This window comes from Petaurus breviceps, unplaced genomic scaffold (assembly GCF_028583685.1).
Source record: "Petaurus breviceps papuanus isolate PSGF00001 unplaced genomic scaffold, PetGlider_PUasm1.0 79, whole genome shotgun sequence".
Taxonomy (NCBI): domain Eukaryota; kingdom Metazoa; phylum Chordata; class Mammalia; order Diprotodontia; family Petauridae; genus Petaurus; species Petaurus breviceps.
The window spans coordinates 8,113,818-8,140,085 of NW_027186523.1; the positions used below are offsets into that span (position 1 = coordinate 8,113,818).

General features: G+C 37.4%; 1 protein-coding gene across 1 annotated transcript in view; it reads right to left on the reverse strand.

Moving 5' to 3' along the window:
• LOC138175814 (scm-like with four MBT domains protein 2) overlaps positions 1-26,268 on the reverse strand; it is a 305,235-nt gene that overhangs the window by 69,974 nt on the left and 208,993 nt on the right. Inside the window, exons 10-11 of the mRNA XM_069106316.1 lie at positions 25,633-25,715; positions 18,834-18,960 (exon numbers count right to left, since the gene is read on the reverse strand). Coding sequence (XP_068962417.1) covers positions 18,834-18,960; positions 25,633-25,715 — 210 coding nt within the window. The remainder of the gene's footprint in view (positions 1-18,833; positions 18,961-25,632; positions 25,716-26,268) is intronic.

The following is a 26,268-nucleotide window of genomic DNA, read 5'->3' on the forward strand; positions in this document are numbered from 1 at the left end:
CTATATAAAGAAACTCTCAATTTCAGATTCTGCTCTGTAGGAACCTTGCTGCAAAAATGCACATGAGAGGCATGTAAGGTAAAGTAGTTGGTTTAGGTATTTTAAAACAATACTCAGAGAAATGACCAACCAACAACATATCATATGAACTCCATAACTCACTCCTGGAACCTAACTGAAAACTATTTACCTTAATTAAAAAATGAGATTAGTGGGGTTTAATGGTGTGGCCAAAAAGAGGAAAAGAAAAAAAGAATTAGATCTCCTTGTCTCTTCAATGCAAACAAAGGACATAATTCCAGACGCTCAGTATTCTTTCCCAGTTAATCTAGGAAAGACACTGTAATTAAAAAATCCTGACAAATCTGACTCAAACCTATTCATTTCTCTCCCTGAGGTCCTCCAATAGAAGCTGCAGGTATGTGTATAGAGTGGCAACAAAGTGGGAAATTTTATTATTATACCCAGGTGACTATCTACTATTATTCTTTTCTATTCCAACCAAGAATGTTAAGATTTAAAGTTGAAATTAAATAATAAAAATTAATAAAGCCATCCTAATACAGAAAAGACAATTTCTCAAGGGAATTGCTAACTTATCACACTGACAGAAGTCACTTAATAAATTCTTGATTTGTGATCTGCAGTTTCACTGATCTACAAAAGTAGATTTGTATAGCAATGACTTCTTGCAGTATTCTTAACGACATCATCCTGTTTCACAATGGGAATTTTGCTTAGTTATGAAATGAGGGTTAACAGTTGGGAAAGTTCAGTAATTAAGGGGAAATCTATTCCAAGCAGATTACTAGTAAAACAAAGTTGAGTATTTAGTAGATTTTTTTTCATGAATCAATAATCATCATGCCTGTACAGAACAGTTGGAGGCAATCCCAGCTATTCTTAGACCACAAATCTGAAGATAAGAATTCTATAAATAGCTTAGGCAATTGAGTCACTAACGCAAATCACTTAATCATTTTGTGTTTCAGTTTCTCCAATGAAATGAAAATGATATAGTTAAAATCCATTACAACATGCTTACGATTATACTGACTCTACTATATCATGAATTAAATGATAGCCCCTCCCCCAAACCAGGTAACTATATGAAGGAAACGCTCTAACATAATATTAATAACTTGACAATCTATTTAAAGAAGTGCTATTCTTAATCTCAAATATTTATAGGGAGGTTTCCATCCACGTGTTTCCTACCTTTGATGCATTACAAAATGGATGGTTTAAGAATTGAATACATCAATCAATTAACAAGCATTTATTAAGCACACAAGAACTAACTTTGCTCTGTAGGAAGAGGGGCATCTAGAACATTTTCATAGACATGTATAGGACTTAGGCAAAATAAAATCATGGTGTTTGGAGATGGGAGGAAAGGAGTAAAACCACCTCCTCCTCTTGAAGGAGGTAGCACTAGCCCTGATCCACTCAGGGAGCCAGGGGTTCCCATAAACAGAGGTAAGGAAAAAAAGAATTCCATGTGTGGGGAGGGGGCTTAGGACCTATTAGAAAGTACAAAGGTAAGAGATGGGTAAAGCATGTGTGGAACATCAAGTATGCCAGTGAAGCTGGAGTGCAGAGTACATGAGGGGGAGTAATGTATAATCAGTCTGGAAATATAGGCTCGAGACAGATTGTGAAAGGCTTTAAATACATCACTTAGCAGTGTGTGCTCTTAACCTAGAGTTAAATAAAGCTACTGACATAGATAAAATCACTCTGAAATATGAGTCAGGTCCTCAAATGTACATATATACATTACCATTATTATCAGTTACCTTGAACTTCCAATTTGTTCTCAAAGGCACAAAATTATTATAATTATCATTCAACCCTGACTTTCTTTGCTCAAGTCTGCCATAATTTGATGGGCGTGTAAGTTTAAGCAAAAGAACACGTTTTCTAGAGCATATTTTTCAACAAAGGGTACTGATTAAAAATCGTTCCAGTCCAATATCTAACTCAGTTGGCAAAAAGCAGTATCAAGTAATGAATCAAAAAGTGTCTGCAAGTGAAGCAACTGCCCAAATAACAGCTCTAAATTAATGAAATCCAAATGGAGAAGTGACTCTTGGTAGGTACACTGGAAATCTCAAAGATTCCCAAAGGTGGTCAATAAGGGAAACTCTTCAATGTCTTTTCCCCTTACAGAAACTGTATGTCTTATTATCCTCAGGAAGACACAGCTAAAGGAATTTGAAAAGATAACATAAACACTGCTTGCTTTGCAACTGTTCAATGTATTCATTAATCACTGAGATTCGGGAATTGGATTGATCTATACATCCAAATTTGTACTTTGCTACAAGTAAGATGTACTATGATCAAAGGATTTTACATTAAAGGCAACCTTTCTGGGCAACCAAAAATATACTTACATCCTCCTCTACACTCTAATTTTTCTCCTAATCTTATCACTGAATCAACCATTTAGAGCTTTATTATCTCTATCTGTCACACTGAATCTTCACACTAAAAATTATCTCATTATGATCATTTTATATACGTTAAGGCCACCTTCCTTTAGCCCTAAACACAAGCCCTTTAAGCTACATAACCATGAGTCACTCAATAAATAATAATTGAGGAAAAGGTCTATTTCTTATATGTAAATGCTCATTTAAAGGTCAGATTAATGAAGGTCAAATTACCTTCAGGAAGTGAAGAAAACCATTTCCTGAAGTGGTAGGACACTTCCCTCTTAATGGGATAAAAATAATAAAAGATCTAAGAATATTTTCTGATGCATGAGCTATATAAATAATCCTGCTAACTGCCATGGTACATTTTTAGACCTTAAAATAGTTCTATTCTTCGACAAGGGGGGAGGTGGTGGTGGAGTAATGTCCTCAGATCAGCTCATATTTTAAACTTCCAAAAAAGCTCTAATTGCCCTTCCGACTGCAATCACTGCATCATGGTATCATTCAACTGCTGACACACAGACAGCTCAGGATGAGAATAGAATTCAGAGTCTAGTTCTATTCAAGAAGTAATTCAAGTCATACTAGAGCAAAAAAAAAAAAAAGACAGCTTCTATATCCTATTCAGGCATCTGTTAAGCCGCAATTATGTGCCAGGCCCTTTGCTAGGTATTGGGGATACGAAGATACAAATAAAAGAGGGCTCCCTGCCTTCGAAGAGTTTATACTTTTTCTCTGTTCTATGTTCCCCGGAGGGGCAGTTCAAATGACAGAAATCTGTTTTCTGAGGGTGTATGACACTATAATATTCAAGAAAGTCACCAGAGTGAGAGCAGAAACATGTGAGAAGCAGAGATGATTAAGAAGGAACTTCAAGGGAAAAACAGACAAGGATTATTACATCCATTTGGTGTCATGAAATTTACAGCTGAAAGGGACCTTTGATATCATCTAGTCCAATCCCCTCCTACTTATTGATGAGAGAAGAGAAGGTCAGATAGGTGAAAGGGCTTGCCCTTGATCTCCCAGCAAGTTAGTGATAGCATTGGGACAAGAAGCTAGAGTTCCTGATTCCTTGGTTCAATGCTTTTTAAATTATTCTGCAACCTTCTCCTTTTTGTAACTCAGTTCAACATTAATCTGGGAAGAATAAAAGCTGCTAATTTGAGTGACAGCTTTGAGCCTTATTCTTCACTTTCTTGGAAACTAAAGGGAGCTCCAAATTTGGATATACTCAGTAGAAGCAGAAGCAGAGGAATGAGAAAATAAAATAATGAAAAGTTGGCTTGATCCTCTGAAGAACCGAAAAATGGAATTATTTCGGCCTTTTGCCTTGCTCTAGCACTCCTCAAGAGTTATAAGTACAAGCATATATTTTGTTGTTTCTTGTTCTAAAGAACGTGCTTTCCTCTATAAAATATATTGGAATCTATAGTCAACAGAAAGGATGAAAAAATATAGGAGAATCAAAGGAACCTTTCACCAAAAGAAAATGCTTTAGGTAGAGAAATGATAAAAAGGGAACAACCATACTAACCCTCTTAGCAGAGGTGATGGCAGAATCTATAAGGGGTGAAAAAAGAGCGAAGTGAGAAAGGTAATTACTACTAATAAAAATGGGCATAATACATATCATACAAAGGTATATAATTAGTTATACTGAATGCATTAACTTCATCAACTAGTTGCCTGTCCAAACAGGTTGAACAGACATGTGATGTCTTGCATTATTAGTTTATTAAAAGAAAAAAAAATCTTCATTTTTGTTTTCGGTACCTCTAGAAAATGTGACATAACTGGCTGACTTACTCACATTTCAAGATCCTGTGCCCTCTATTCACCAAACACATTAGTTCACTTTTATGGCGATAAAAATAAGGGAGGAAGGATACAATACTGACTTTTGGCTGCACAGATTCTGGATTCTCTGAATGTCATCAATGTATGAATTCTGCCTTGCAGTTATACATGTGCTCACTCCCTTAAAATTGTTGCTAAAAACTCAGTTTCTGTATCTTAACATATGCTAAAAATTGACAATTTGACATTAAACCAACTCTGGGAGTGAACAACATCTTACTTCTCTAACCCCATAAGGCTAGTTAGGCTCAGATCAAGACAAGTGTAACAGTATATCTGACCAGTTCACATTACAGTGCCTTGGACACTCACTCTTCATCCTAACAATTCTTAGTTCAAATCGATTTCAGGGGTTCTTCAGAGGCATGGGAACCATTCTAAGGCAGCATTGAGCTACTCAGATTCTGCAAGAATTATTGTCTCTCCCTGCAGTACATCTAATCATCCCATCTTAAGATCTGAAAGACTTAACTTGGTTGACCAGGTGCCAGCTGGTACCAAATTGGACCTTCAGGTCCTGCTTAAGCCAGAAGAGAACTCCAGAGGCTCTGATGGAATCAATTTTTCCTTTAGAGGTTCAGAAGTAAAGTATAATTTGTTGTACTGATCAGCAAAATATTACCTTACTGCTAAAATGTACCAATGTCCTTTATGGACTATATGCCAGTCTATCACATGGCTCAAATGAACCAAACATTCTGTATCCGTGGGTCACCATTTCCTTAATGGCACCTCTAAACTCAATGACTGCTTGAATTTCCTGACATAAAACATAAAGGCAAAGTAGATAGTTCAATATAAACACAAATAATGTCAAAACTGCACAGTAACTAAAAAACCTTTTTCTATACTCTTACAAAACCTATTCTTGTTATACAGTAAATTCAAATTCACTTGGCAAGTATGTCTTCCTTCTTTTTAATGGGCCTAATCTGATTCAATCATTTTTATGTCCTGGCAGCATTAATGATTTAGATAACATGAGTTACTATTTGTTTTTCCTTTCATTTCTGTTTTTTCTTACAAACTAAGGGAACTGCTGCAAGAATACTTCAGAAAATACATGTGTATTTCAATTTTATGCTTTTATTTCTACAAATAAAAACATAATAAAAATGAAATTAGTTTGTTGAAGTCTAGGATTATAATTAAAGTTAATGTACACCTGAGGGAATTTTCTTACTACCCATTGACCTGCCTTTCAAAATCCTGCCTTTTATCTCATTTGGTCCAGGGTTCCCTTTATGTATGTCTACAAATCTGAAGAAAGCAGAAGAATAAGGTAAGAATGATAATACTATAATTATCAAAGTTAGTCATTTTTTTTAGTGTTTTAAGGTCTGAGGAAGAGTTTGCTTTTTCTATTTATGTATAAAGTTAAAGGTACCTAAAAGCATTTATTACCAATTCAACTGCAAAAAGAAGTTAATAATGAGACTTGGAAAGACGCAATATGGGGTAATGGATAGAGGGTTGGCTGTGAAGTAAAGAAGGCCTGGGTTCAAGGTCTGCCATTGATACATATAGTCCAGGTGACCTTGGACAAGTCACAATTTCTCCATGTTCTAGGCAACTAACTCTCTGGGCCTCTACATTGCAGAGAAAATGCCACTCTGAATAGGGAGTTTCCCCATCAGGAATTCCCTACAGAAATCACAGGCCCAGTCCTTATCCTGATGCCTCTATTGTTTAGAAAGTGCTTTCCCTTAGCTGTGCAGGTGGTACAAGTACAGTCATCTCCATTTTAGAACTTGCTAAAAGAAAAATAATCGGTGTTGTCTTCATTAACTTCAGAAAAACATATAAACTGCATCACTTATTCATCATCTAAGGTACTTTCCACTCTATTATCTCAGAAGCCTTATTTACTTTTAATGATAACAGCATGGGAAGGGAAAAACTGTATTGACTTTTGGCACCTTCTTTGAATTTCTCATAAATGGTTATGTGACTTGCCTTGGGTATGACATTTAGTAAAAAGAGCTGAGAATTATGGCTTATCCAGATCTTTCTGAATCTGAACTCTGTGATCCAATGTATTAGCTATAAGTATTGGGTTTTATGTCACCTTCATATTGGAAAGACCCGTTGGTCATTAACAAATATATGAAATAGCATCAGATCATAGATTTAGAGCTGAGTCGAGGAGAGCTGAGTCAAATACCTGAGGCTCTTCCCTACAGACTTCCTTCCAAGCTGTCACTGAATCGTGAACCTAAAGTACCATCAATGATTTCTAGTTTTTATTGTTCATTCATTCAGTCATCTGACTCTCTGTTACCCCATGGACCATAGCACGCCAGATCCTTCTATCTTCCACAATCTATTTCCCCAAATCTGTCCAAATCTTCAAACTTTCCCAACATCAAGGTCTTTTTCAATGAGTCTGTCTTCTCATTATTTGGCCAAAGTATTTAAGCTGGTTTCCAGTTATAATGCCCAAATGAATTATATTCCCAGGTACTGAAAGATGGGAAGATGTGAATGCTAAGTTGATATACATGATTTTTGAAAAATTAGAGATAAGAATGGTAGTGTTACAGGAAAAAAGAAGCAGATGTTATGCTGATTTTCAGAAGAAAAGAGAAAATGAAGTCTATAAACAATAAACCAAGGAGCTTAACTTTGCTTCCTGGAAAAATTCTAGAATATATTATTATAGAGATGGTTTGTTAACATACAGCAAAGAAAAGCTGTGATCACTACAAGTCAACATAATTTCCTCAACAATACTAAACTAATTCACTCAGTTTTGTAAGAGAATAACTATCACTAGTAACTCGGAGAAATACTACACTTACTTTACTTTTAACATAGTGAAGCATTTGGCAAAGTGTCTCATGCTATCCTTGTGGAAAAGATAGAAAAATAGGAACAAGATGGTAACATAGTAATGTTAATTTAGAGTGGTTTCAATGGCCAAACACAAGTAGTTATTGATAGACTAGTGTCAACTTGGGAAAAAGTCTCTTAAAGGAGCATCCAAGGGAACTCTCCTTTAACCCTTTTTTTGAATACTTCTATCAATCATTTCTATAAAGACATGGAAAATATTCTTGTCAAATCATCAGAGGACACAAAGCTAGGAGAGTCAACAATCAGGATCCAAAATTATCTCAACATTGAGATGAAGTTTACAAGATGAAATGCAATAGAAATAAGAAGATATAAATTTATATAGATATAAAACTTTATAGACAAATAGCTGTAAATGTATACTACATTTAGGTTAAGAAAATTAATTTCCTAAGTACAAGAACGGTAGCACTGAAGTTGGATGATCCAGGTTTGGTCACTTATGATGCCTATTTACTACCTATGTGACCTTAAGCAAATCACTTAATCTCTGCCAGGCTTCTGTTTCCTCATCTGCAAAATGAGGGAATTAGCCTCAAGGGCCACTGAAGTCTCTGCCAACTCTAAGAGCCATAATTCTACAATCCGTTTTGTTCATTCTCTCAAACTCTGAATGATCCAAAGTGTCTATAACCACGTGGTATAAGATACATATAAGATCAGTGCTAGAAGTGTTCATTTTTTATGAAATTTAGATCAATAATAACAGGCAATGATTATGTAGCACTTCTGGTTAACAAAGCATTTCACATCTGTTATCCCATGAAGTCATGAATATACATTTTCATTTATTCATGCAGAGTTCCTCTTCCCTCTTCTACTCAAAAAGGATGTCACTGAGACCCTGATTGTTCACGGATGTTTGTAGTGACTGACTAGCAAACACTTATAAATATAAGTGGCATAGAGCGATTCCTAACATTTGCCCACATCTATGTAGAACATCAATATGGTCTTTCTCCCTAAAATGGTAATGCTACAAAATGTTCCCTCTTTTTAGTTAACTCCAACCTCCCAAACAATGTTCATGCCTCACTCAAGGAAGACTTCAGCCTGGCTCCCACCAAAGCTATTCACTATAGAAACACAGACTTCCAACTATTGCTGTAGTGACTCAGTACCAACAGTACCTATTCTACTCATGAGTCTAAAAATGAGTGAAACAAAATCCTGGCCTCTAATGACATTGGACCATTTCGGGACAACCAAGCAACTCAAGTTATAAAAACAAACAAACAAACAAAAAAACTGGAACTCTATCATGCCCAATAGACACTCCCAGCTCCACCTCCCAACCCACATAAGCACATAATTAATTATACACACAATTAAACTTACTTCTATGATGACCTGCTCTCCCAAAATGGCAGGGTAAAATGCTTTGTCCTGCATAGTAGAGAAGGATACTCCTGAGGACTCAAAATCTATAAACCTGCTGATACCTGATAATTTTTGAAGTTTTCTTTATGTAAACCCAACAGGACCAATGCAGTGGATTTGAGCTCTCCAGAGCTGGAAAAGTCTGCCTCTTGCCAAACTTACCGGAGGCTGCTGTTACATCAAGGAAGAATGTGTGTTAGTTCCCTGGCTTACAGATAACCATAGTCTCACAAAAGAACACCCAGATACTACCGTTAGACTACTAGGTCACCATTTGGTCCTCCAGATACCAGAACATGCTGAAATGTCGCACATCCTGCAACAGTCTGTTGCTAAAACACCTGCAGATATGGCTGCAGTCACTGGTAACTTCTCTGAATTCTATCACTGACCTTCTACTTTGGGGGCACAGTATTGTTACTGGCATGATCTTCAACTTGTTTAACAAAATATCCTACTTCATTCCTGCATGGATAAATGGGTTCATGCCCTACATACCTACTCCCAGGTCTTTACAGCTTCTGTAAGAGCATGCCTTCCTTAAATTTTATTGGTTGGGGCACCCAATTTATTTTTCAATTGCAAAAAGCTTTTCTGAACTTGCTAGGCAATGTTATAATATGATATAAATATCAATATATCTATGGCTTAAGACTGGGAGCAAATTTGAAAAAGAAACCATACATTTAATTCATACTTTAAGAACTTCCCAGGACACCAATAAAATGTCCTCTGCACCTTCATAGATTTCACACAAAATTGCAACCTTCATGCCTTTCATTGTAATTATGATTTTCATCTTCACACACATTCCCATTCTTCCTATCTTCTCACTGGTGTTTACTGTTACTTCTGGAGGAAGAAACCTCCAATTCAAACCAACCTTACTGCTCAATAAGGCCAAGGAGAACACCATTAATGTGCAAGAATACCCCTTCCACAGGGGATGAAGTGCAGTTATGGATTTAGCATGAGTTGATCACAAAACTTACCCACCAACATCATTTGTTTTGTCTAGTAAAGTCTCTCTCACTGACCTGAGGTCAATATTTTCTGACATGCTCTAGGTTGAGCCAATTAGGTCAATGTGTCTGTTCTCAATTTTTAGCAAAATAACTCCTTGCCCAACCAAATCTCCTTCTAGGACCCAGAAAATCTAATCCTTAATTCCAGAGAGTACTAAGGAAAATAAATAAATGAATGAATAAGCATTTATTTAGCATCTAGTATTTGTCAAACACTACGCCAAGTGCTGAGGGTACAAATAACAATAAAAGCAAAACAGTTCCAAACCCACAAAGAACATATATTCTAACTGGGGAGGCAATAAAAAATGGGAGTGGGGACTAGAAAGAGGCAATTAGGTCTGCACAGAGAGGGTGAGTGGATCGTAGAAAACTACACTGACACACCCCATCAAGGAATAAAGACAAAGTGGATTTGATTGTGGTTCATGGTTCAAGAACCAAGGGATTAGAGGGCGTGAGTTGTGGGGAGAAAAGAAGTACTGCAAGTGGTACTAGAAATGACAGCCAGGTATCATACAAAGGCAGCCAGATCTCTGAGTGCCAGAAGATGAAAGGTATGTTAGAGGAAGACTCAGTCTCTGACCTTAAAAAATGCAAGCACTATTTAAAAATGCAAGCATTATTAAAAAATGCAAACATTATTTTCTTCATCTGTAAAATGGAGAGATACTTTACAGGATGTCTATCCATCTAGATAGGTATGTATAAGTATTTGTATGTGTATCTCCCTCTTTCTCTCTATTTGGTGTGTGTGTATGCATATGAGTATGTATATATGTATATCCTATATTGATAGATAGATAGATAGAGATATAGATATATAGTTGTATGGGGAAAACAGCACTGGGCTCCCACTTATACCCTGCACAAAGTGCCTTGTCCTTCAGCCTCCTTGGGCTTCATTAGAGCCCCATACCACTTTCTTAATTTGCTGCTGCTTAGGGGAATATTCTATCAAATCCCTCATTCTCTGCACAATTGTGCCTTCTGTAATGCTGAGTTCTCTCTCCCTTCCCCCTCCTGCCCTCCCTGCCACTTCTGATCTACTCTGTCACCTAGCCAGAGTCCAAGGAGGAAAAGTGAATTAGATAAAAGGGAGCTGGAAGTGGAGGGTTCTCAAAAGCACCGTGGTCTGTGACTTACATAACTTGCCAACTTGAATTATCTTACCAGTGCAATAATTATTTCTGATGTCAAAATATGTATGTATATATGTGCATGTGTATACATACATGTATATGTACACACACACACACACACACACACACACACCTGTGACCCACTGGCTTTCTTGCTGTTCCTTGAAGAAAGACTTCCATTTGTTCCACTGGATTCACTGCCCTTCCATCACACAATCCTGGTCATTTCCACCAGCTGTCCACCATACATGGAATGCTCACCCTCCTCATCTTTCTCTTCTAGCTTCTTTCAAATCCCAGCTAAAAATCTCACCTTCTACAGGAAGCTTTTTCCAATCTCTCTTAATTCTGGTGCCTCCCCTCTACTGATTATTTCCAATTTATCCTATGCATAGTTATTTGCATGTTGTCTCCCGTATTAGACTGTGAGCTCTCTGAAGACAGCGGCTGACTTTATTACCTTTCTCTGTATTCTCAGTGCTCAGCACATTGCCTGGAACCCTGTTATTCAGTAGTGTCTGACTCTTCATGACCCCATGAATCACAGTACACAAACAGTGTCCATGGGATTTTCTTGGCAAAAATATTGGAGTGGTTTGCCATTTTCCCTCTTCAGTGGATTAAGGCAAATAGAGGTTAAGTGACTTGCCCAAGGTCACATATCTAGTAAGAGTCTGAGGTTAGATTTAAACTCGGGTCTTCCTAACTCCAAGCCCAACTCTCTATGCCCTAAGCCACCTCCCTCAAACACAGCAGGTGCTTAAAATAAGTGTTTATTGACTGAGGGGTCAGGTGGAAATGTATGTGAAAGCTCCCATGTTATTCAAATGTAGAATTCTCTTTCCTCACATAGGGCTTTGAAAAAAAAAAAAACCAAGAACAAATGAAAAACTGTTCAAAAAGAAGGGGTATGTCCTCAACATCAGCCACTGGGAACAAGGTATGGCATTCTGATTAGACCCTGGCTCAAAATGAAAAATGAAGTTTTTAAAAAGACTAGGAGCATTTGTTCTCGGAGACATGACCTCCAAGAGCAGCAGATACAGAGACTTCTAACTCCAAAGTACTTCACAGCTAAGGAAGACAAGGAACCATGAAGGCAAGTCGGTCTACTGAGTGACTTCAGAAATCCTTCTGATGCACACTTACCCGAAAAAGAAATCTGACATGTGTATATAAGGCTACTTGGAAATTTTTTTTCCCGTGCCTGGTTTAATGTGGCTACTATGCTGTTGGCACTGACAGAGTAAATATTAGTTATGATTATAATGGCAATGATGACAATAATAGAAGTGATTATCTAAAGCAGAATGTTTATATAAAAGAAAACCCATTCCCAAACACCAAATCCCATCATCACAAATCGTTCTTGATGACCGTCAGAAGCTTTTCTGAAAGAGCCTGGAATCATTTCCAAACACGCACCTAAATAAAAATACCCCACTCACAGATCTGTTATTCATTCCTCACCCTCCAACATCTGCTCCTTTACGAGCCCTTGAAAGGATATGCAACTTCAGAGGAGTCAACCATTATACCAAAATGATCATTTTAATTATCTAAAAGTGGTCCATCAACGACTCGGTAAAAATACTTCAAATCAATTTAATGCATAAAAATAACTAATATAATTAGTGACAAGCACTTTGCAATTTTAAAGTGTGATTTCAATGCTCCATAATCAGAAAAACCACCATCATAAAAATAATTTAACAGTTATAAAGTGACCAGAATGAACCTTCATTGGCTCCCCCCTCTCCCCACCCTGGACTTAAGAAAAGAAAACGTAATAAATGTAAAACTATGATTAATGAGAAGTATGATTAATCTGTCACTTCAAACATTAAAAGCTAAACAAGGGCAAACAATCAAGGAAAGACCAGCAGGAATTTTTGTTTTCTAAGTGATGGGTGAGAGGCCTGATTTTCTGTAAGCTTTTCAGCTGCTTTAAACCGTTCAGAAAGAATTAGATTTAGCCTATATTGAATGAATCTGGGATCTCATCTGACATGTTTTCCCTTCCATCAGGGCAGATCAATCTTATCTGAGGTTTGTCAACATTCTCCAACAGACACTCCAACAAAATTTTTTTCAGCATGTTATGGAATACAGCCTCTACACCCTTTTACATACAGAAGGATAGTAACAGTGTGGCACCAATGTTGTCAGTCACGTTGTTCTTCCCTCTCACCACAGGGCTGACCCATCTCCTTTTCTGATAACATATAGTCCTTATTCTATATGCACAGGACATTATGGGAAATATGCTAAAACTACCATACATCCCCCTATTGCCTTTAGAGTCGCCCACGACTTAGATTCTTTGGAGGTTGTGATATTTCAAGATTCACAGACATAATGTCATCATGGAGGGAAGAACGATGTTGAATATATGCAGTTTTGCACTAAAATTGTTAAAAATCTGTTACATTTTTCCCCAAATTCAGTCCACTCTCTTTCTACTCAATTCTAGAACAACCATCTAGTGTCTGGTCTAAACAAATGAATTTACCTAGATAATTATTTGCTATTGTTCAGTCATTTCAGTTGTGTCTCAGACTTCAATTTCTTGACAAAGATACTGGAGTGGTTTGCCATTCCCTTCTCCACCTCATTTTACAGATGTGAGGTAAGTGTGGTGAGGAAAGTGAGGTAAACAGGGTTAACTGACTTGCCCAGGGTCACACAGTGTCTGAGGCCGGATGTGAACTTGGGAAGATGAGTCTTTCAGACTTCAAGCCCTGCATTCTATCCACTGTACCATGTTGTTCAAGCCCAGGATAATTAGTAGCTACATTTTTTTAACTCATTTAATTGTATCTGTTTGGACTATTAGAAAGCTCTCTTTTGAGTAATCATGGATCTCAATAAAAGAGGCCCTAGGAGGGTTTGATTCCAATGAGCACAATACCATATACCAACAGCAACATCTGGAATACCTCTCCATCGATATGGAATCTCTTTTCCATTTGGATCTTGTTGAAGGCATCCTCCATGACTGGTGCAAACAACTTTGGTGATTATACATCTCCCTGGTCTTAGACACTGACTGACATTAATCATCAGAGTCACTGAACAAAGATATCTTTGTGGCTATATTTCTCAAAGAATACTGTATGATTTTAACATATGCATGACAGACCCCTTCTTATAAAAGCCTTTAAAGATGAGCTTTGTTCTATCAAATCAAATGCTTTTCTGTAATGAACAAACACACAATAGAATCTTGTATTTGCTGCATATTTTAGTCAGTTATGCAACTTGCACACACAGAAAATGCTGTAGAGAATTATTTATAACAGCTTGCCTTTCCCCTTTTCTTATTTTCATCAAAGGTACTCTTCGATGTACCTTCTCTATCATTTTTTGAAATTTTTCCTATTTTTACAGTGGTTTTTAAAAAGTGTGAGAAAAAAAAAGCATTTTGGGGACATAGTTATTGATTTATTCTCAATCCCCTAGTAGAAGTAATTATGTCATCTGTGATTTTTTTGCTATTCTTTTGGGATCTTTCCTTTGAAGGATCTTGTAAAATGATCCCTTGATATTTCAATATAATAATGATCTATATCACTGTTCTACAAACTTTTCTAATTACATCCTCTTATCTGTAAACATTTTTGAGCACATACCCCCAACAATATATATTTATTTTTAAATGATACGTAAAAATGTGTGCAAAAATAGACATTTTAAAACATGACATAAAGATGAAATAATAAAAATATTATTAAATTATATAAACGTTTTTACTCTCTAAGAATACTTTTTATACACTTTTTTCAATGAGAGCAAAGTGATTGAATACTTTATTTTCAAAAAACTTTGTGCATGTCCTATAGATTTGTAAATAATAAATGATAGTGAATATTCAGTTAATCTAACCAATGTAGCTAACCTAGCATGTTAATTTCTTTTTTATATTTAGAATTATTTTTACTGAATATTACACAATATAACAATCAAATAACAGATCCTAAAAGTCAGAAAACATAACAGCTTCTCAGCAGGAGTCATGTCTTTCTGTATATATTCACATGCACAATGCAGAAACAAAAGTGAATGGACTGATTTCAACTCCTCACAAAGTCTTTAATATGAATTCATTCTATTTCTTTATGAGCTTCTACTGACATACATTAATTTCCTACTGATGTTTGATTATTTTGGTTGTGTTTCTCTAAGAGTCTGAGAAAGTAGAGAGATCAGCGGGAATTCCTGAGTGCAGGATGGGGGTAATTCATAATCAGGCTAGGAAGGTAGGTTAAGGGCAGGCTATGAAGGGCTTTAAATGCCAAAGAAAGGAGTTTACATTTGATAGTGGAGCCAAGAGGAAGTCACTGGAGAGAACATGGTCAGACCTGTGTTTTAGGGAAGTCACTTTGGTAGGTATGTAAAAGATGGATGGAGTGGGGAGACCAACTAGAAGACTATTCAATAGACCGGGAAAGGTGATTAAGGTTTTAATGAGGGTGCTGACTATGTGGGTGAAAAAGGACAGATATGAGAAAAAGGACAACACAGAAAAGACATGATGTACAACTGAGTTGAGGATGGCACTGAGGTTGGGGCACTGGAAGTGACGGGAGAGCCCTCAACAGAAACAGGGGACCATTTGGGGGAAAAGATAACATAATGAGATCTGCAGCACAGAGTATAAGCCATCCATGCTTGGTCATCTCATTCTGTCTCATGTAAAACAAAAAAGAGGAGGGGGTGTAGAAGGGGCTCTCACTCACCAGTCACTCCTCTGAGAAGCTAACTTCCTTGTTACAATGAATGAATCTAGGGCAAAGTAAAGGTGTGCTGTGGGATGGAAAGCTTCCCAATGGCACAAGAATAGCTACTGACATGGGTGTTCCAGACCGTTTGATTATAACTGCCCCGAGAAGCCAAAATCTGATAGGAATAAGTAGGAGGGTGGGAGCTTGCACAGTGGCAAGAGAAGGCAGAATGGAGGGAGTGCTTATCCAATAACTGGTGAATGGCTGTGCTGGAGAGAAGACTTGTGATTGTCAACATCTCACTCTCTGTTTGGCAGACCACAGCAGAGATCATACCTTGGGGTCATGCTGTGGCTCCCATTTTGGAGACTAAGAGTCTACAGACTTCTTCAGTGTACACTTGGTCTGATCCAACTACTTTTGCTATCTTCACAGTCATTTCTACTTCCTAAAGGAGAAGTTCCTCCAGTATTAACAACAATAGTATGCAAAACATTTGTTCCATTTCTTTTAAGTTTATCTATCATCCTCCTAACAGGAGGACATCTACCAATATTCTATGATGCTGTGGTATACAGTTGGGTTTTATACCATGTATTTTGAAGAGTTATCCTTGCCTCAACTATTTTATAAGTGAATGGCTCTGAATACTCCCCTGCAGAGTTCTGCAGATATATTGGTATTCTAAATCAGTGTTGGCCTCGTCTGCTATGGTTTTTTCTTTGGTATTTTCATCACTAATAATGGTTTGGGGGCTCTTAGTACTTCCTTGTTACAATGAATGATTTACTATTGTTTGTTTTTGCTGAAATTGTTGGTAGTTAAGATCAATATTTTTACTTCTTACATTTTCTGGCAATGACGGCTTATTTTAATATGTCAGGCTGAAACCATTATAACTGTCCTGGTCAAAGGAGCTGAACGTCTGCTGCATGCATTGTATGCTTCTATGCTTAATTCTGATAGAACTTCCCACATCAATTAGCCAGACATTTCTTTTCAGTTAGCCTAGAATGAACTTTACTTTTTGTGATGTTATTTCACAATAACATCACATTATCATGTCTTCACCACCTTCATTGTCTCTCATGCAAAAAACTGTGCATGACACAAAAGCATGAGACTTCCAAATAGCCTTTGGACTTCTTTTTTTTCCTTTACCTGAGACATTTTTCAACATAATTTTTGTCATCTTTTCCTGTACCCAAATTTGCATTGAAATAATTATATTAAAGGTTTAAAAACACAGGTTAGAATATATCAGATTGCTTGCCATCTTGGGGAGGGAGAAAAATTTGGAACTGAAAATTTTATAAAAAATGAATGTTGAAAACTATCTGCATATAATTAGGAAAAAGAAAATACAATTTACTAAAAAAAAAAAACCAAAAACAAAACAAATATAGGTTAGAATACTAGATTCAAAAGTACTCTTTTTAAAATACTTGTATATGGTCTAGGAAGTTGGACATTCTACATTCCAAATCTAGTATAAGTATTCTATGTTAATAAGACTTCAAATTACAGGTCAGTGACCATACTTCAAAAGTGTGAGGAATAAACAAACGCTAAATGAAATATTCCAAAGTACAACAGCATCCAAAGAAGATGACTGAACAAGATGATTATTGCTTGAAAAATTAAATGTTGGATGTTTCTCATAAAAGCTTGAGATCCAGAAGGCTATAGAATCTAGGCATTAGATACAGTGTCAAAAGGCTTGAAACTGAATCCCAGGAACATCTTAATGGCTCTGTTAGCTTCCCACCTATAAAATTCAGGACACTATTACTGCTGTGTTTGTTAACTAATTAACAGCTGTAAAGCACTCTGAAAATATAAGCTGCTAAATAAATAATGACTGCAGAGGAATTTTAAACATAATGTGTTAAATAATAATGAAACATGGGCTTCCAACTTTACCATTTTTGTTTTCAAAGAAAGAATGTAAACAAACCTTAAGCCTTGGAATACATGTTTCATCCCAGTGCAAATTAAATTCAGTGTTTTGGAAATACAAGAAAAATCTTATTTCTCCAAGGATAGCCAACTCAGTCCTAAATGTGGTAATGAAAACAAAATGCAATCTCTCTCTTCTGTTTAACCCTAACAGACCATGCCATTTTGAGATGTACTAACTTGAGAAATTGGATCTTTTAGAGGATTATTCTATTATTCAACTGGACCTCAAAGTGCAGTATATTGACTGCGTGAGTATAAAAGTCAATATTACAATCCCAATGACAACTATCATTAAAAGTAAGTGTTAATGAATTTTAAAGTATTTCTTGGGGACTAACGGTGCCAACACAAACAGAATCCTTTTAAAAGTTAATGCCCAGAACAGTTACTCTTCACCTTTCCCAAACCAACATTAGAATGTAAAATGCCATAGAGCTGGGAATGAGTCTCAGAAGACTACAGACCTACCAAGGAACCTTTGATTTTGTTGGACTTATTTTCCAGGGACTCCAAAGGGGATGGGAGAAAAGCCAAAGACACCTCTAAGAGCTTCCAAACTTTATGCTTAGATGTCAATGTTAAGGCCTTCTAAGATAAAAACCACAGGTCCGGAGAGCCAAGATCATTCCAATATACCGACACAAGCTAATTTTTTGCATTTTCTTTTCAGTAAGACATACTTATCTTATTAAGCGTCTGAAATAACAATATTAGGTGTTACAGAAAAACAAAGTGTTGGTGAGATTTTTTTTTAAGCTCAAATCCATTCTAATTACTTCTTCCTGAAAAAGTGGCAACAGAAAACTATAGATTTATCTCTAAGGTATCCAAAATCTCATTAGTGTTTCACTCTTTGGAGAATACGATTCTTCACCTTCCCAACTCTACTGATCGTGTTTCTTTCCCTACACAGAGCATACATAAGGAGTGATCTATGCAGCAATGGAAGAATCCAGCTAAAATCCCATTCATTATACATCCGAGACAAAAGCTGATCCATTCTATTCTTTTAGAAAATATAAAACAAAGCATCTACTAAAGATAATGAAGCAAAAATAATGCAAACAAATAAATAATGCAAACATGCAAATATTTTATCTAGATAATAAGGCCCCACCATTCCAGTTTTAGTGACTCATGTTAATCTGATTGTAGCATTAGCTTTTATGATCATACAAGCAAAAAGACCACTGTGTTCCAAACATAATTATCTCACCAACATCTCATTTCATGAAATTATTAGTTAAGAAGAGAGGCTCAGAATGAATTTATATTTGATTAGTTTCACTTACTTAAGAATATTGAATAACTTAAGAATAATTTGCATAAAAGAAGAGCAAAGGCAGGGTTGCTGGGGGAGAGACTACTAGAGGAGCTGAATTCACATGCACACAGGACGATGCTCTGAGTGTCTAAAAGGCTCTTGTCACACGTACATACCTTCCAAGTGAAGCCACATCAACCTTCCCTTCACACTGACGATAGAGGCCACACAGAGTTCCCCTGGGTTCCTGGGGTTTACAACTTCAAGCTTCATGTTCTTTGTAAAACCACGGCTGAATGATGTCTGAAAGGAAGCAAGCATGCATGTTGAGTCAATATGCACTAAGCCATGGTGAGATGAAGTAATTAGACTGTGCAGAGAGAAAATGTAAGTTTTCATTCCACCATCAGCATGCCAGAGCAATTAAGAGAACTGGAGATTATCTAATCCCCTTCTTTTATAAACGAGAAAACTCGGGACCAGAGGTGACTCGTCCAAGAATTAAGCGGCAGAATTGGGATTCACACTCACATCTTCTGACTCATAGTTTCTTCATTATGTTAGTTCATCCAATCCAGCTCCATTTCACTCACCAATAAAATAGTGGAAGAATGGAATCATTCCTCCACCTTCTTTCCAATATCCATTAGGACTGATCGGATGTCCTGTCAGGGGGGAAAACTCACAGCTGGAAGCTAATTTATAAAGGATCAATAGCAAAGCAGTTACCTATGAGTTTGCTTTACTAAGCATTTAACATGTGTCAAGGCCCATAGGTCTTTGTAGCTCTTAGGTCATTATAGAGTTTAAGTGGTTTCCAGAGATTCCTGGGAAGGCATTTTAAAAAGGCACACATGAGCGGGACCTGCCACGTATCTGCAAATCCCCAGAAAGCTTTTTTTTTAAGAGGGGGGAAGGCAAGGAAATGGGGGTTAAGTGACCTGCCCAAGGTCATACAACTAGGTAAGTGTCAAGTGTCTGAGGCTGCATTTGAACTCAGGTCCTCCTGACTCCAGAGCCGGTGCTCTTTTCACTGCGCCACTTAGTTGCCCTCCCCAGAAAGCTTTTATAGCTTCTTGTAGGTCTAGCCTTCTTGGCAGCAGCTACATGGCACAGTGGATAGAGTGCTGGCCTTGGAGTCAGGAGGCCCAGAGTTCAAATTTGGCCTTTGACACTGACTAGCTGTGTGACTCTGAACAAGTCACTTAACCCTGCTTGCCTCAGTTTCCTCATTTATAAAATGAATTGGAGAAGGAAATGGCAAACCATTCCAGTATCTTTGCCAAGAAAATCCCAAAGGGGGTCATAAAGAGTTGGACACTACTGAACAACAAATTTCTTGGCTTAATATTTGAGGATAGGAATAAGGACAGGGCCTGGACCTAGATAACTTCTCCAGCATCTGGAGGCATCTCCCTCTATGAACAGAGTTTGGCACCTTCTTAACTTGTGGTCTTAAAAACCGTCTAGGACACTGAGACATTTAAGTGACTCATCCATGGTATGTCAGGGGTAGGATATGAACCCAGTTTTTCTTGACTTAGAAATCACTTACTTACTTCATCACATCACACTGCTCATTATCATCTCATGATATCTCATTATCATCTGATGATAACATGTAATATTCTGAATGGCATTTCATTCATAAACAAGGATGATGACCCTTCACCAACTAATCTGTCATTTTCACATCACCCTTTGTCAGATAAGAACCATGAGAAATGGTACTGAAACCCAAATGTCTAACTTGATTTTCCAGAATCAAGGTTCAAAAAGATTGTAGACAGATCTTACAGGTGATACTGGAAGTATTGGCTAGATACAAATGATATTTTTCTTTTTCTAGTCTGTGAGCACGGTCATCTCTCAATTCTGTGTGCTAATGGGAGATACTGAGGGCATCTGTGGATAAAATCTCCACCTAATTCCCAAAGTTCATTCCCCTTGTAGATCCACTCCTGACTCTATGGACATCTTTCTCCATCATACTCAGCAGCCTTCTCACCCTGGAAGATCCTTCTGCTCTTGTGATCTCCTTTCTGAACAATGAATTTCTCCCTAATTCCTAAAACAGAAGCTCTTCCAGAACCTCCAATCCCCCTGGTCTTCAGCTCCCTTTAATACATTATCTTCCCTCATAGAATATAAGATCTTTGAAGGCAAGAACCACCTTTCTCTTTAACTATATTTGTATTCTTAGCACTTAGCACAGTGATATGTATTTAAAAAGCACTCACCATTAATTAACAATTTCATTGTCACTCCTGGACTAACCTTTAAAAACAATACCGGATAATGAGAAACATAACTTCCTTTCTGAAATCTATTCTACTTGAAGACAATTAAGTGAGATTTCATAAAGATGACTAACCTCACTGTAAGTGAACTTTTAAATTTGCTTTTGCTTTTATATTCAGAATAATGTCACTGATCCTTCTATACTCTTTTGGCTAGTATCATTTGTGGACAACAAACACAGTGTTTCTGGAGACTTTAGGTGACAGTTTAAAAATCTATATAAATCAGAAACAATCCATAATGAATTTATCCATAGGGATTCGAACCCAAGACCCTAGCCTTTTTAATCTAGCTATGTACTAAAAAAAAAACCCAAAAACTTGAGCTATCTGGCCACATGCAAATACAGCATCTAGTATCCCCAAGCAATTTTCTACCCAAGTACTAATTAGCTCTGACTATATTTACTTTCTTAGCTTAAACAGGATTGGGACTCTTTAGAGGAAGGGCTACTAATAAGTAAGGCAGTAATCAAAAAGCAAGCAAACAAAATAAGAAAAAGGAAGAACTACATAATTCACAAAATAAAATTAGTATCTGGAAACAGGGTTGCTGTCTTCATCTCATGCCATTCTATTTTTCTTTTGCTCCACTTAGATTGATATTAACAACTCCTATCACCACTTCAGCATGTACAAGTTTACCCAAAGAATATTTAGCCCAATAAATTATATAAATATTAGGATATTTGAGAAAAATATGCCCTATCTTCCATTGTATGCACACAATATCATTATGAGTAATGATATGGAATTGTTATGTGAAATCAGTCTCATCACTTTGTGACACACCTCTGTGTGTCATTCAATTAAAGTCAAATATAGTCTTTAAGCTGAAAAAAATCAAATCTATTTCTATCTAAGTGGAATGGCAAGTTATTTGCATCTATTTCCACCCAAATCAATTGGTTTCCTACTATTATTATTCTTTGTGAAGTCTGACTGACCCACACACAGGGCACTGAGCTTCTTTCAAAATACCTCCCTCACCAGCTGCCTCCTAACCCTCTTAGTAACCGAGTTACACTGCTTTCTACTGTAGTTAACAGGGAGAAACTAAAACTGCACAACCTACTTTTGGTTCAACACAACTCACTGCTTGAGGCTAATTTGTAAAGGATCAATAACAGAACAGTTACCTGTGAGTTTATTTTACTAAGCATTTGGCTGTGTCGATCCATTTCATAACTGCCTATGATTGTTAAACATCCCCAGGGAAATGGCGGCAATGCCTGCACTTCCACATGAGATCTGCTGTGCCACACTGGAGATGTGTGATTAAAAAATGAATTTATAATAAGCATTCTATCAAAAGGCACTTGTAGTGAGCTGACAAATTCAACAACTTGCCAGTTAATGCAAGGCATATGCCAACAGGCAGATTATAATCCTGCCTATTAAATAAATCAAGAGCCAGAAAACAAAGGCGAGCATTTTTGTAATAAGCCTTCTGCTAATGAATACACAGCAACAACAAAATAATTAAAACTGATTTCATCTTCGGAGAATATCCGTCAAGGTTCAAGAGCTGGCAGGTGATGGGGGCCGTGTGTGAGCCCCTCTATTTTAAAGCTTTACAAACAGTAGGAGGAGCAGAGGCCGATACAGAAACACAGAGACACAAAGGATTCCAAAAATGAGAGAACTAAGAAAATATTTAAATTCAGGGATAATACTTGGCTCCTCAAAACAGAAATTAGGCAGAGATGTTGAGAATTTTCTCTTTAAGCCCAAAAAAGGCTGATAAAGAAACATCTCCCTTAGCAGGAAAAATATTACAGGAAGAAACATATCAGGGAATTCTCTATGGTTCCTCGGGTACAATGGAAGAAACTAGAAGCCGATTACTTCTAAAATAAAATACAAACTCCTGTTTGCTTTTTCAATGTCTTTACAACTTAGCCCCTTCCTATTTTTCCAGTCTTTAAGAGAGTATTCCTTTTGGGCTCATTCTACAGCATGGTCATCCTGACCTACTGACAGTCCAGTGCCCATCTCTGTGTCTTTGTCCTGGCTGCCCCCCAGGCCTGTTATCTTCTTCCTCCTCCTCCTCACTTCTGCCTCTAAGCCAACTTCCTTCAAGACTCACTTCAACACCTCCCTCCCAGGAGGTCTTCTCTCCCCTCTCCTCCATCTGCTAATGCCTCCCCTCTGAGCCAGGGGTTTTTGACCAAGAGTCCATGGACTTTTAAAAAACATTTTGATATATTTCGACATAATTGGTTTGTTTTCTTTGTAATCCCACGTGTTTTATTTCAGACATTTAGAAACATTATTCTGAGAAGGGGTCCAAAGGGGTCTATGACACAAAAAGAACCCTGCTCCCCTAGTTTATCTTCCATGGACTAATTTATATATGTTGTCTCCCCCATTAGAATGCAAGCCAAGCCCTTTGATGGAGGGAACTGTTTTTGCTTGCTCTTTGTAGCCCAAGGGCTTAGTAGGGGTACCTGGAACACTGTAAGCACTCAATGAATGCTTCTCTGATTGACTGCCCTCAAGGGCCTAGCAGAGGAAATTCAATCCCATTATCACCCACCATCTCTTCAACTACTTGAAGGCAAATGTTATATCACTTGGAGTCTTTCCTTCCATCAGCTCCAGTTCCTTCAGTCGATCCTCATATGCTATGATGACTGTCCACCATATTTGTTGGGCACGTTTAGGCTGTAAGCTCCCTGAGGGCAGTGACTATCTTTTGCCTCTTTGTGTCCCCAATGCCTACCACACCTCCTGGCACAAAGTAGGAGCTTAACCAATATTTGTTAACTCCTTGGGACACATCAGGTTTATCAATATTCTTCCTAAAACGCTACCTGACTAAATATTGATATATTGATAAATATCGATATGGTCTGACCTGTGTAGAATATGCTGGATTTGTCACCTACCTCTCACATTCATATTAGCTTTTTTGGCTGCCAACTCATAACGTTGACTCATTCCACATCTGAAATACACTAAAACTTCAATTCAACAGCTGAGGAAACTAGGGTCCAATGAGGTAAAGATATTAAATTCGATTTAACAAATATTTATTAAGAAGCTACTATAATAAGGTATTATCGACTAATAACGGTTTATTTTTTTAATATTAACAGACATGAAGTTTCCTTTATTTCTGATAAGTTTTCTGATCTATAAAAAGAAAGGTGATTGTCAAGGTCCCTCTGAATAAATGCTAGGATCTGATAATGTTTTACAACAACCTCAAGGATGTGAACCACGCAGTTGATATTGATGTCTGAGGACACAGATCCCTGAGATGAACTCAGTGGACAGAGAGACAGAGAGCACTACTCTTAGCCCCAGAAGGGTAAATCCTCAGATACTCCTCAATTATGTAATGTCGCTTAATTTCACAGAATCTAATTTTCTTCACCTATAAAAAAGGGGAGAATATGTACAGCAGGCTCCTTACAAAGGTGCTGTAGGGAAACCCAATCTCTGAAGCGCTCTGTGTGAGACATGGCTGATAGTCTTTTTGAACAGTGAGCAGTGGGGGGAAAAATGACCACAAGCCCCCACAAGGGAGATGAAAGAAGTCAGGGAATAAATAGGGTCAGTATCAGCTTAGTTAAGTGAGAAGCTCACTGACAGCAAGGGAGCACAGGGGAGTCCTGAACTTGAATTAAAATGCAGCCCTGGACATTAGCTGTGTATCCATGGGTGAGTCACTTACTGTCTATTTGCCTTGGTTTCCTCAACTGTAAAATGGGGATAATAACAGCACCTACCTCTCAAAGTTGGTGTAAGGATCAAATAAGGATAAAATACAATAATAAACTCGCCATAGTGCCTGGCATATAAGAAGTGTTATAGAAACGTTTACTCCCCTTCTTGGAATCGGGGGACCTGGATTTCAATTTTGGCCCTGCTATTTACTTTTTGTGACCTCAGGCAAGTCACTCAGATTTGGGAGAAGGGGTGGACCTTGTTTTGCTATTTGCAAAAGAAGGAGATTGGCTGAACCAGAGGACTCCCAAGTCCCTTTCTAGCTCTCACTGAAAGATCTAGATTCTTCCCCATTAATACTATGAAGTCAAAAGAAATAACTGCTACAAACTGCTGAAGGCAGGCAATCACTGTGTGTAAAATAAGGTGTTCTCATATGTAATTATGGTTACTTTATGTGTCATAAAACCCCAATGACTAGACCAATAAGATCCACTTGAAAAAGGTGGCCGCTCTGAATAAGCTAGTTAAGGACAGAACATAAAGGAATAAGCCAATTAAAGGTCTTTGAATACCCTCAGACTAAAGCACATACACATGTTGAAGGAGATCTTAAGGACATGTTTTAAGAATGTACTTTGGGGGTGACAGACTTCAGTTATTTTTAATACTCCAAGGACAGCATTTAAGGATCACAGGCAACTAGGTCAGGAACTTGATTCAAAAACTCCAAAGTTTCTATGATATGACAACATAACGATCTATCATGTCCTTGTACATTATTGTGGCTCTATAGCAAGACTCATAAACAGACCTACAGATTCACAAGGCCTTAACGGGAGCACTGACATTCAGGATATTTATACACAAAAGATAATCCTTCAAATTTTAATACATGCAGTGAGAGAGGAAAAAGAAAATAATATGTCAACCAGGGAAAAGAGCGCTAACACTGGACAACGGTCTTCTTTAATTCACAGTTAACAAATAACACACTTACGTTTCTGAAACAGAAATGAGGTGCGGCCTCGGCACCATGTTGTTTCTGATAATCTGCCCAGTCAAAGTCCTGGCCAGCATAACCTGTATGGCACAAGAGAGATTAAAAAAAAAAATAGTACCTATTAGACCTAAGTAGAGACAGTCAGGTGGTTTGGTGGCACTTTCATTGCCAAAAGGCCAAGAGACACAAAACTAGCCCTGATAGGGAGATTAATTCCAATCAAATAATAAACATTTATTAAGCACCTACTATGTGTCAGGTAAAAAGAGGTAAAAGAAAATCCTCACCCTCAAGGAGTTTACAATCTAATGGAGGAGACAGCATGCAAACAAATATATATAAAGCAAGCTCTATGAAGGATAAATATGAAATAATTAAAAGAGGAAAGGCAATGTTGTTAAGAGGAGTTAGGGAAGGCTTTAAGTGAGGGAGGTCTTTTCTAGGCCAGAGCTGAGAGACAGAAGGTCTTGTTCAAGAGGCTGGTGTCCCTGAATCAGAGAGTAAGTGTTGGGGAGAAAGTTGTAAGAAGACTATAAATATAGAAAGAGGGTACGTTGACTGCCCTCGAGATCACATAATAATCCCTATATTTGCGGTAGCATTGGTTCAATGGACAGCCTTATTTAAGAATGA